This window comes from Salvelinus namaycush, chromosome 8 (genome assembly GCF_016432855.1).
Source record: "Salvelinus namaycush isolate Seneca chromosome 8, SaNama_1.0, whole genome shotgun sequence".
In the NCBI taxonomy this organism is placed as follows: Eukaryota; Metazoa; Chordata; class Actinopteri; order Salmoniformes; family Salmonidae; genus Salvelinus; species Salvelinus namaycush.
The window spans coordinates 8,083,685-8,096,377 of record NC_052314.1 but is presented as its reverse complement, the minus strand read 5'-3'; the positions used below and the strand labels follow the sequence as shown (position 1 = coordinate 8,096,377).

The following is a 12,693-nucleotide window of genomic DNA, read 5'->3' as shown; positions in this document are numbered from 1 at the left end:
CTTTCCTGCTTGATGTGGTCAAACAGGTGGATAAGCTGTTCTAAAGCCAGATTGGAGTTCATAAAGAAGTTTGTGCTCGAGAAGTTATCCCTCAAGATGATTAAAAAACGAATCTCTCAACAACTTTGGATAAGGTGCTGAGGATCGTCACAAGCCTGTAGTTTCCTACACTTGTTTTACTGCTCTTCTTGTGGAATGAAACCATGGTATTAAGCAGTGGTGGAAAACGTACCCAATTGTAATACTTGAGTAAAAGTAAAGATAAATTAATAGAAAATGACTTAAGCAAAAGTGAAAGTCCCCAAGTAAAATAACACTTGAGTAAAAGTCTACAAGTATTTGGTTTTAAACATACTTAAGTATCAAAAGTAAAAGTATAAATAATTTCAATTTGCTTATTAAGCAAACCAGACTTGTTTTTTTAAATTTACGGATAGCCAGGGGCACACTCCAACACTCAGACATAATTTACAAATGAAGCATTTGTGTTTAGTGAGTCCACCAGATCAGGCAGTAGGGATGACCAGGGATGTTCTCTTGATAAGTGTGTGAATTGGACCATGTTCATGTCCTGCTAAGCATTCAGAATGTATTGAGTACTTTTGGGTGTCAGGGAAAATGTATGGAGTGAAAAGTACATTAATTTCTTTAGGAATGTAGTGAAGTAAAAGTTGTCAAAAAATTAAAAATAAAGTAAAGATACCAAAAAAAGCTACTTAAGTAGTACTTAAAAGTATTTATACTTAAGTACTTTTCACCACTGGTATTAAGTATAGTAGAATACCCATGGTCTTAAGTATAGAACAATATCTGTGGTATTAATGTCAAATATCCATGGTATTACCCCACAAATCCATGGATTTTGTTCCTAATCTGTGATCCTCATACATACTCACAAAAAGACAAGCTCTCACACACAAATACAGTAAACAGACAGTCACCACTAAGATAAATGAAATACCAATACTACTATTGTCAGTATCAACCACAATGGAACAACTAACAACATTCACAGTCCACATCAATGGGGTGTTTTTGTTCAAAGGAAGAATAGCAGTTTATGGCAGGTAAAAAAAAAAGTGGCCAATATTGAATTACAGTACCATAATAGTTTCTTAATTAACAAAGTCCAATTAAAACCAATGTAATACTGAAAATAACTATTTATGCCTTCATTGTCATTGATGTGAAGGCAATAGGAGTTTGTACCTGTGTATGGGCAATTATTAATGTCAGGAATGAATCAGCAAGGCTATTTATTATCAAGGTAAATTATAACTTATTGAGGTTGACAGCATACTATCAAGCAGCATGTCAAAATAGACATTCATTTGACCTTCATTTTCCCACCTCTGTAAACTATTCAACCAAATGTATTTTAAACATGTTTCTCCAAAGAAACGATGCCACTGGGTAGCCTACCTAACCAGGTAGAAAACGAAATACTGCACACATTCTGCTAATATTCAGGAACAAAAACTCTTCCCACTTCTCCCAAAGCACTTCCCATCTAGAACTGTGCCGTGGTTATCAATAGGTTATAATGAACTAATAACGAAGAGTGGATTGTCCACAGAATGTCTGGTTCAGAGATTCTTTCAAGTCTTGTCGGTTGTGCTGGCTGCTCCTGCCAGCTATAGAATGCCACAACTAGAAGTGGGTCAAAATCAAAGGCTACATTCTAATTGGTTTAGCTAGTGTCTGGAAATTGTTGGACTGTATATGTGCATTCGGGGTGTGTTGTGGAAAATCCGGAGGTCTGACAACACATTAAAACAGACTAAAACTGATTCACTGCGAGATTTATATACACACACACACACGGAAACACACAGATCCACACACAGGAAAAAGCTGCCAGGCCTGCTAAGAGCGTGCAGGTAAGTGTTGCTGGTGACCGGGGGGTAGAGGTAGAATGTCTCCTGGTAATACTGGCAATGCTTGACCTCCAGGGGGTACTGCTACTGTAGCGCCTCCATCTAAAGACAAGTTAACACATCACCGTGTTTGAAACAGATGAGGGCAAATCCTAACTTCCTCTTCAGTCAAATGTTGACTTGGTCTCCCATTGACATCAATGCATGACTACTTCAGTGGAAGTTAGGATTCGACCAATAGTTATTATTAATGATGGTAATACCAGTCTATGATAGAGGATATTATAACTGAAGGCAACTTGAACTAACCTTTAACCTCGTTTGCTTTTTCCGATTTTATTATCTGCATGTGTTCCACAGCCTGAGGAGAAGACAGACAAGAGAAGGAGATGTTATCCACCAACAACATGGGAGAGTGATAACCCAGTTCAAAAGTGTTCACAATTAACAAAATTGTAGATGAAATGGTGCTCTCTTTTGTTGAGGGTGAGCCAATGTCACACAATAAACAGTCAAATTACAAGTCACTTATTTATTAAGTTGGTTACCCCTCTAATACTGACGGTACTTGATTCTACTGTGTCAAAACTCTGCTGCTGTGTGCTGCAGATGCATTTTGTCTCAAACGGGTAAGTTAGCTGTTAATTGATTGTTAGCTGTTTATGCTAACATTTTGTAAATGCTAACATTGCTATGTATTATGTTACCTGCTGCAGCTCAGCTTTCTGGGCGTTGAGCTTCTCTTGCTGCCTCTCCAGCTCCTCCTTCTGTTTCTGCAGATCTGAGTTCTTCTGGTTGAGGTTGCTCTCCTCCTGGGCCAGCTGCTCCTCAAACAACTTCATCTCCTCATCGGTGTACGCGGGAGCCTGCTCCAGAGTCTGAGGAGGAGACGAGATGAGAGGGTAGAAGCTCCATTACTGCATAGCCTCTCAGAGTTAGGATCAACATGTCTGTACCCTTGACCACCTCAGGTGGCAGCAGGTGGTGGCAACCTGTCTCTTACCTCCCAGCTGTCTGGCTCTAAGAACTCTTTCTTGTTTGTGGACATCAGGAACTCCTCCAGGGAGACCAGTCTGTCCTTGTTGGTGTCTACCTGAGTACAGATGAAAGGAAATCAATGTCAGCAAGTAGGTTGACTGAAGAAGCAGTGGGGCAAAATCCTGAAAACAGTTGGCTGTGTGTATGACTCAGTGACCCCATCATACCCCACCCCTCGTGCCAGCTCACCTCATTCATGACGTGTTCCCTCATGCGCAGTCTCTCCTCCTCCATCTCTGTCATGTCATCCTCATCTAGATTGGGTCTGTACATCTTCTCCAGCTACAAAACACACACATTTCAAAACTAGGTCTTTTCCAGCTACACACACACACACACACACACACACACACACACACACACACACACACACACACACACACACACACACACACACACACACACACACACACACACACACACACACACACACACACACACACACACACACACACACACACACACCTCTTTAGTGAACAGGGCTTCAAGCTCCTGCTCATCAATGTAGCCGTCTCCGTTGGTGTCTGCAAGACATCATTTCTCAATAGGCTTCATTGTGGTTGGTGTGTAATTTGAGACAATATTAATTTATTTGACTTTTGTTCAGTGGTTTCAAGCTGTGAATAGCTTCTGGTGTGAACTTACCGTGGAGTTTGAAGAAGGTCTTGGGGTCAAAGTCATTTGGGTCCAAACCATCTGATTCCTTCCAGACCTCTTTCAGCTGGTCCTGACTGCCCTACACACACACACACACACACACATGGTTGGCTACAGGTCTACAGCACAAACAGATCTGAGACCAGGCTAGTGAATTTGGGGTTTAATGTCACTGAAATGTTTTAGGGGGGGTTGATTATCAAGGTAAATGCCTCACAGGGTGGTTGATTTTGGGTTTAGTTACAGTATAAAGGTAAACGTCTTACAGGGTGGTTGATTTTAGGATGGTCTGCGTGTTTCTTCCTCAGCTCTTCATAGTGCTGCTCCTCGTCTTTACGATGCTCCTCGTCGAGGTTCTTCAGGTGCTCCTTCCTCTCGTGCTCCTTCATCATCTCGTACCTCTTAAACTCCTCGTGACGCTTCTGGTCAAAGTTCTCCAAGTCATTGGTAGCCTATATATCAACCAGGAAAAAGAAAGCATGCGATTCTTATTCTTCCTATAGCAACCCTAATTTTACCAGGTAAGTGATCATTTTGATAGATCTGTGTAATGAGAAATGATTTGATTAATTCTTTTCCAGTATTTGATTTACTGGGATCTGGATTGATATGTAATAAACCATAACCGGCCCGGTGGCACCTTAATTGGGGAGGACGGTCTCATAGTAACGGTTAGAACGGAACAAATTGAATGGTATTGAACTCAAACACATGGTTTCCATGTGTTTGATAGCATTCCATTTACTCCATTCCAAACATTAGTAAGAGTCGTTCTCCCCTCCGCAGCCTCCTATGTAATAAACAGGATTTTATGTTCGGGGAGACACATGCAGATTCCCTCCCCAAGAGAATGTAACAGGACTTAACCATGTACATTTAAGTACCAAATTTAATTAGGTCATTTTCACTTGTGAGTCTACAATTATCTGCTGTAACTAAATATGTATGTTCTTACCTTTGACCTGTTTTAACTGCCTGTATCAAATGTCTGTCAGTGTTGAATGTTTGATAGTGATTGATGCCAGAGCTGCAGAAAGTACACTGAAAATATCTCTGTGAGGTTAGCTGTGTGATCCTGTAGTGATCCAGTGTGATCCTGTAGTCGCTGATGTTGTGACTTTGTACAAGTCTCTCGGGCTGATGTGTACAGAATATTTGGTATGGTCTGATTAATATAGGTGCCTTCTCAGAGAAGGACCGTTAGACATTTTCTATGCTTATGTTCTGGAGGTGTCTGCCTGAATTATTGTATTAAACTGGATTGACTTCCTCAACGACAGCTCTACTTTTTGTTCACCTGAAAATTCCCATTACAATCTGGACTTTAAATAAATACTATACAAGCCCACTGTTCAGTGTCAGAGACCAATAACAACTGGGGAACGAGACCATTAGAGAAGAGAGTGAGAAAGACATGACATGTTCCTGATGATTATTTTAAGTGCAAATGATCGTCCTCTAAACTTATTTTTTCCACCAGATGGAGCACATGTACGTGGTGTGCATGGTTAGGGTATACTTCCCAATACAGCTGCTATTCAAACACAGCAAGTTAGCTTTAAGGCTACAACCCCTTTGGGCTGTTGGCTCAAAATGGATGTCCTCGTTCACCAGAGAGTTGTTTATTCATTCAAGAGACAAGTGCAGAGCAAACGTTTTGGTTGTAAGGCCATTGTCAGTGTGTGAACTTTTAAAACAATCTTTCAGTATAGACCCTGGTTTAATTTTGGTACATGCACCACAAGTTCTGAGCACAGTGGTTTTAAGAACCGTTGTGCGGCCATTTTAATCATTGTATCATGGTGTAGTGCAGGGTTCCCCAACTAGCGAAATCAGCTCCAAGGGATTTTCATTTGGGAAATCTGTTCCCAAGTATTCACACGCATAATAGAGACATGATTGTATACAAATGTTAGCAAGGTTTGAAATTATTATGTTTTAGTCAAATATTATATTTGTTTGGGCTTCTTGCGGTCAATTTGCAGTCTACAAATTATATGTAATTATGTTCCGGTCCCTCGACCATCCGCTCAAGAAATAAAATTGTCCCGAGGCTGAATCTAGTTGATGATCCCTGGTGTAGTGTGTACGGACAACATCCCTACCGATTGAATAAGCTTATCCAGGTCCTCCACTTCAAAGGTGTGTGGGTTCATGTGGTTCATGTACTCAAACTGCTTGAGCATCGCCTTGTGGTTCATTTCTGAGGGGAAAGAGGAGAGAAGGCTCTAATTAGGAGGGAAACTAATACTATACGAGTTAAGTGGTTACAAGTCCCTTGCTGAAAACTGCTGACAAAATGGAGGCTGTATATGATGAGGTAATTGTGTAGTTACAGCTGACGTTTATCCACAATTCAAATCATTGTAATTAATGAGTGACCTTTACTCTGAAATGTTCCACATTAAAATCCCCTCTTAATAATTAACTAGTCACACTATGTTGACTGATGACACCAAGCAGTTACTGACATTGTGGACATTTGTAGTGCAACGCTAAAAGAATGTGCTAACATTTCCCAGGCAGTTGAGAGTTTTTTGATGACCGACTCTCGACTGCACGTTAGCTTTGGCAGTGACCACAGCCAAGTATTTCTGGCAGTTCCAATGTAAGCACGGTCTTGGTTGAGTGCAAGACCATGCTCGGTAGTAGAACCTCAACCCCTCTTCCCAAATGTGTCAATATAGACATTTCACAACATGTGACTTTCCTATTTACTTGAACAATAACCTCAAGGCACTTCCACTTTCCTATGTGACACACTATATCAATCTTAGGATGTTGGTGGTTCACTGCATCATTTCCTGTCAACTGGACAAGCATTCCTGCTCATAGGATGGCAGCCATTTAGACAGGAAATTACATATTTGAATAACAGATACACCAGCGTACCATGCCCTCCCTCAGCGTCTTGTTTGGCTTTGATGAGCGTCCTTAGCCTGTTCACCTCCTGCCTCTTCAGCTCGTCCAGTTTGGTCCTCACGTGATGGCCGACAAAGTCCAGCTCTTTGGCCAGCTTGCCTTGCTGCTCAGAAACAAAAGCAGACAGAGATTTGAGGGCCAAACACAATCAAAGGAAACCGACGAGGCCAGCTGGATCGTGTTCATTAGGGCACGGAACGAACAACAGCTGAAAATGTTTTGCAACGGGAAAATAAAATGAGCATTTCTTATTGGACGAGTACAGGTAGCCCATCCCTGTTTCAGTATGTTTTTTTTAAATCGGTTTGGTGTCTAATGAACACGGCCCTGCAAATGTTATAGCTGCTGGGGTACCTTAATGTCCTCCATGTCTGTATTGTGGAGCTTCTCTCTGAAATGCTCATCCTTCTCCAGGAAATCAATGACTTCCCTGAGGTAGCGGTCATAGTGAAGCCCGGTGTCCTGAAAATAAAATAAAAAAATAAATCCAAATCCACATTGCAGTACGTAAGTGGAAAGGGGACAGGTTTACATTGGATTCACATGTGGCCTATGGTATGTCTAGACCCCCTTCCATTTTCTGCAGTGGTGTATTTCTTTAAGAGCTTTTCCTCTTTCTGACTCATTATTCATGCTCCAAGAGCGTACAAAAACAAATCATGACAGCTGTGACGGAAACAGGTAGTTTCGGTACAATTTTATAAATGCCGACAGATGATTTGTTCGTTCGACATGGTGGGATCTTTTTATGTCGGTAAAATGTATTATGCGACAAATGGCGGTGGGAACGCCTTTATGCACAAATATTAATCTAATAACCATCCTATCGAAGTAAACTTGGAGTCATGCAATGATATGGTGTGTGGTCCTACCTCTGCAAGTGTAATAAATTATGATGAACTTCACAAAAAAAAAAAATCTCATCTACACACAATGCACCATAACGACAAAGCAAAAACAAGTTTCTAGCAATTTTTGCAGAAAAAATAAGAAAACGGAAATATCATATATATCTGTTGGTTTCAGTCTGTAAAAGATTGGATGGCCCGGAGAATGGCCAGACCTGTTGATTTCAGTCTGTAAAGGATTGGGTGGATCAGAGAATGGCCAGACCTGTTGGTTTCAGTCTGTAAAGGATTGGATGGCCCAGAGAATGGCCAGACCTGTTGGTTTCAGTCTGTAAAGGATTGGGTGGATCAGAGAATGGCCAGACCTGTTGGTTTCAGTCTGTAAAGGATTGGGTGGATCAGAGAATGGCCAGACCTGTTGGTTTCAGTCTGTAAAGGATTGGGTGGACCAAGGGTCTGAACACTTATGTAAATACGTTTGTTGTTGTTTTGTTATTATAAATTTGTGCAAAAAAAATCTCAAAACCTGTTTTCGCTTTGTCATTATGGGGTAGTGTGTACATTGAATTAATTTTAGAATAAGGCTTTAACGTAGCAACATTTTGAGAAAGAAATCAAGGGGTCTGAATACTTTTCCGAAGGCAATGTAGGTACTGCAACACAAACACACACACACACACACACACTCCACACTCACCACTATCCACTCACCACACTCTGTGGTGCCTCCAGTTTCTCCTCTGGGGTTTCCACTTTAGTCTTGTCCACAGCGATGGGCACTGCTTCCACACAGAACCACAGGCTCAGGAGGAGCACAGTGTAGTGGCAGAAGGCTTTACTCCACAGCATCTGTGTACACAGGAGAACATCACCTAGCTGAGGTTAATCATCTGTGTACACAGGAGAACATCACCTAGCTGAGGTTAATCATCTGTGTACACAGGAGAACATCACCTAGCTGAGGTTAATCATTGACTACATAAACAGCTGCTTCAAGGGAAAGTACACGGGAGAACATCACCTAGCTGAGGTTAATCATTGACTACATAAACAGCTGCTTCAAGGGAAAGTACACGGGAGAACATCACCTAGCTGAGGTTAATCATTGACTACATAAACAGCTGCTTCAAGGGAAAGTACACAGGAGAACATCACCTAGCTGAGGTTAATCATTGACTACATAAACAGCTGTTTCAAGGGAAAGTACACAGGAGAACATCACCTAGCTGAGGTTAATCATTGACTACATAAACAGCTGCTTCAAGGGAAAGTACACAGGAGAACATCACCTAGCTGAGGTTAATCATTGACTACATAAACAGCTGCTTCAAGGGAAAGTACACAGGAGAACATCTCCTAGCTGAGGTTAATCATTGACTACATAAACAGCTGCTTCAAGAGAAACTATGAGAAATGGCTAATGGTCAAATATACACATTTCACAGTTGGTTAAATGAACTGACACTAATCTAGTGGCCTAGTGGTTAGTGTTGGACTATTAACCGAAAGCTTGAAAAATTCAAATCCCTGAGCTGACAAGGTACTAATCTGTCGTTCTGCCACTGAACAGGCAGTTAACCCACTGTTCCTAGGCCGTCATTGAAAATAAAAATGTGTTCTTAACTGACTTGCCTAGTTAAATAAAGGTAAAATATGTGTAAGATATACAGGTAGCAGCATAATAACTATCTAGCTAGGTACTGAAGTGTTGAACAAGTAACGTTAGGGTGTGGATAGATCACGAGCACGCATGATCTCCAACTACTGAAATGTAAGTTGTCCATAATAGTATGATACTAACGTTACATTTAATTGAAAAGCTAAAAGAAACAGAAACTTACTTTGACAGTGCCCCCCTTTTCAGTTATTTTTTTTAAACGTTTGCTATAATTCATCCAACCCTGGAGACAATTCGAAAAGACTGGAGTCTGTTTACAGATGTCATGCACTTTACACCGGTCAGCCTCTTCTTAGTAAGACCAACCGAACCGCTAATTGCCATGGTAACGCCCCGCCCCCAACCATTCTCATTGGGTAGCAATGTTCTCTTTGCTCTGTGATAGTCGCGTTGGCAGCCAGTTGGGCAGAAGTAGTCAGTCAAATTGTTTGCATGAAATTGTTGGTCAAGGTGCTGTGAAGCAAGATGTACGTGGCGTTTACAAACCTGTGTAAAGCAAGAGGGCGGAGTTACATCAGAGCCAAAGAGATGCTGAATTGGGACGTGGTCCAACCCATTCCAGTCTCAACTGTTGCATGTATTTGAGTCATTCTGGGAGTCAAGAATTACAATAGTAATTTGAATGCAATGCACAGCCCTTAAAATGTAAATGTCTTAGAATTTCTCATGTCGTGTGTCTTGAGGTTAAGATGATACAGCTTTTGTTTTTTATTTTATTTGAATAACCTGTTCTGTTTGTTATTTTCTCATAGTAGTCAACTCTCAAGCTAAGTAAAAACATCTGACTACAAATGGAACATACAAAATCAAATTACTAGCTGTTCATATTGTTTGTGAACCTGATGACAGTGACACCAAATAGCCCATCACGCATAAATACACAAATTATAATCAGAGATTCAGATAACATCAACATTGTCCAAAGATTTCCAGGATTATTTTTCCTTGTCATCTTTCTGTTTTGTGCCACATGGTGACGCTGTTTCCCAATTTTGTATGATTTTGGTGAAACGTGATCAAACCAAACCAAACTACCTCAACAGGAACTGACGTTGTGTCTGCGCGAGCGAGTGGATGGATAAAAATTGCAGCTTCAGGAAAATGGCTACAAACATCGTACCGATAAAAGGTGAGAAATTATGTTTATTTACCGATCATATATGTATGGAAAAGTTAAGATACCGATAGCTATAGTTGGCCAAAATCGGTCAGGTATTCGGGCTTTGCTTGCACTCAAATTCCTGCGTTTCTTCCTTGTTGTTTAACTTTGTTGGCAGGTCACGGAGTGCTTTAAATTATTGAATCAGTGTTGTGCAAAATTCTGATCAACGAAGATACACGTTTGACGCCTCCAGAGCACATTATTCCAAGACAAATGACACGTAATTATGCCACCGTCGCGTACCAAAATTGATTTCTCTCGCTCTCTGTCTGGCTATTTGAAGTTAGTCATTGTAGCCAAACTATATTGACAAGTTTATTCACTGAATTATCTCTAACTAGTTAATCAACTCTAAATTATTATTTTAAATTTGTAAAATCCTACTTGACACGTGTGCCAATCAAAGTACGAATTGTATTTGTGGCAGTGGAACTAGTAGCTACAGTAGTAATAGGGTCGGCTTCAAAGTTCAGCTCGAGTCAGGTGTTACATTTTTTACAAATCTTTATTTAACTAGGCAAGTCCGTTAAGAACAAATTCTTATTTACAATGACGGCCTACAAAAAGGCAAAATGCCTCATGCTGGGATAAATATATTTTTATTTTTATTTTTTATATATTACTTCGCTACAATGGCCTATTTATTGCCTTACCACCTCACGCCATTTGCACACACTCTATATAGACTTTATTTTTTTCTATTGTGTTATTGACTGTACGCATGTTTATTCCATGTGTAACTCTGTGTTGTTTGTGTCGCACTGCTTTGCTTTATCTTGGCCAGGTCGCAGTTGTAATTGAGAACTTGGTTTCAACTAACTTACCTGGTTAAAGGTGAAATAAAAAATACAAAAATAAAGAGATCTATGACAGCAACATGGCAGAAGCACATGGTAGCGGTACAGACAACAGCACAAAGGGCAAGAAGGTAGAGACAACAATACATCACACAAAGCAGCCACAACTGTATGTAAGAGTGTCCATGATTGAGTCTTTGAATGAAGAGACTGAGATAAAACTGTCCAGTTTGAGTTTGTTTGCAGCTCTTTCCAGTTGCTAGCTGCCGCAAACTGAAAAGATGAGGGGCCCAGGGATGTGTGCTTTGGGGACCTTTAACAGAATATGACTGTCAGAACGGGTGTTGTATGTGGAGGATGAGGGCTGCAGTAGATATCTCAGATAGGGGGAGCGTGAGGCCTAAGAGGGTTTTATAAATAAGCATCAACCAGTGGGTCTTGCGGCGGGTATACAGAGAATACCAGTTTACAGAGGAGTATAGAGTGCAGTGATGTGTCCTATAAGGAGCGGGAGGATTTTAAAATTAAAATCATCGTTGTTCCACTGCCTAGCAAGTATCTTAGTGTTAAAGATGATCTTTATGGTTTTGTTAAACTTGGCGTAGTTACTGCAGAACAGTTGGTAATGTTACTACAGAAAGACTGGAGAAGCAGGTGCTCCTTTGAGTGTCCAATAACTATTTGCCCAGTCATCAGAAATGTTTCCCAGAAGGAAAGGCAGGATCTGTGTCTAGCTAGTTTTCCATCCAATTGGCGACAGATTTTCATGCGAATATTTAAAAAATCTGCATAAAGAAAATATGCGCATTTTCCCACCAGTTGTGTTTCCACGCAACAGACTTGTTGCGGATAAAAATCAGTACGTGATGACATAGTACACCCAATGTACTTTTTCACTTAAGTTTTCATGTACCGAATACAAATCTAAAGTTCAATGTGTTTCCATCACATTTTCAACTCTACCAATAGTTTTGTCACAAACTGTTGTGTTGGATAGCAAATATGCCTACTCTGGCACGTGCTCTCTAGCCAACAGCTTGCAGATACAGTGTGGGTAGGCTAGTCTACATGATGAGTTTATGGATAAGAGCGATTCATATTTTTATTTGTCAAACGGCAGTCAAGCATCGATCATCACGTCACCAGAATCAGACCCTCGATATTTATTGGAAAGGAGCATCAAGATCACTGTGCACTTTCACCACCCAGTGAAGGTCTTCATAACTTATTTAATCTGTAGCCTAGTAAACTGCATGCTTTCTCAAGTCATATGGTGGTTACTATATTAATATTTGCGCATAAAGGCATTTCCACCACCATTTCTTGCGTAATAAACTTTAAGACACAAAGTTCCCACCGTGTCGAACGAATAAATTGTCTGCATTTATAAAATTGTAGCGACACTACCTGTTTCCATCACAGTTGTGATGTTGTTTTTATACGGTAGGACTTTATTCGCGTAACTGTGGATGGAAACGTTGTTTGTGGCAGAGTTTGCATGTGGGAACCATGAGTATTGAAGTGCACATGTACTGAGGTTATGAACTGACATTTTGAGTTAGGCTATTGCCACTTTGTTGCATACTTTTACCTCTCAAATCTCATCTTTGTCAACAAAATGTGACATTGTAGTTATGTATTGGGACTCTACTTTCAAGCGTGGACACTAAAGTCATGTCAGAATGTGTTTCTTTCATTTTGCACCAGCTCTCTG

General features: G+C 40.6%; 2 protein-coding genes across 3 annotated transcripts in view; one reads left to right on the top strand and one right to left on the bottom strand.

Moving 5' to 3' along the window:
- Window positions 1–1,030: 1,030 nt before the first annotated feature.
- On the bottom strand, window positions 1,031–9,317 carry LOC120052358 (nucleobindin-2-like). Its single transcript, XM_038999216.1, has 13 exons — window positions 9,184–9,317; window positions 8,054–8,191; window positions 6,849–6,956; window positions 6,465–6,597; window positions 5,678–5,775; window positions 3,839–4,024; window positions 3,561–3,651; window positions 3,381–3,439; window positions 3,105–3,197; window positions 2,881–2,970; window positions 2,585–2,755; window positions 2,187–2,238; window positions 1,031–1,979 (listed from the first exon to the last, which is right to left on the bottom strand). Exons 1-13 carry the CDS (start codon window positions 9,235–9,237, stop codon window positions 1,867–1,869), a joined length of 1,386 nt encoding a protein of 461 aa, XP_038855144.1. The 5' UTR covers window positions 9,238–9,317; the 3' UTR covers window positions 1,031–1,866.
- Window positions 9,318–10,068: 751 nt separating this feature from the next.
- Window positions 10,069–12,693, top strand: part of LOC120052357 (phosphatidylinositol 4-phosphate 3-kinase C2 domain-containing subunit alpha-like) — a 64,546-nt gene continuing 61,921 nt past the window's right edge. For both annotated transcript variants that reach the window (XM_038999214.1, XM_038999215.1), the window contains exon 1: window positions 10,069–10,149. The gene's annotated coding sequence lies outside the window, so the exon portion shown is untranslated. The remainder of the gene's footprint in view (window positions 10,150–12,693) is intronic.

Excerpts from the sequence above, each read along its gene's own strand:
- LOC120052358 (XM_038999216.1), bottom strand. The coding sequence starts at position 9,237 with ATGAATTATAGCAAACGTTTAAAAAAAATAACTGAAAAGGGGGGCACT. Across the intron at positions 6,598-6,848 it reads CAGACATGGAGGACATTAAG|CAAGGCAAGCTGGCCAAAGA; the intron begins GTACCCCAGCAG and ends GTTTCTGAGCAG. Across the intron at positions 1,980-2,186 it reads AAAAGCAAACGAGGTTAAAG|ATGGAGGCGCTACAGTAGCA; the intron begins GTTAGTTCAAGT and ends ACTTGTCTTTAG.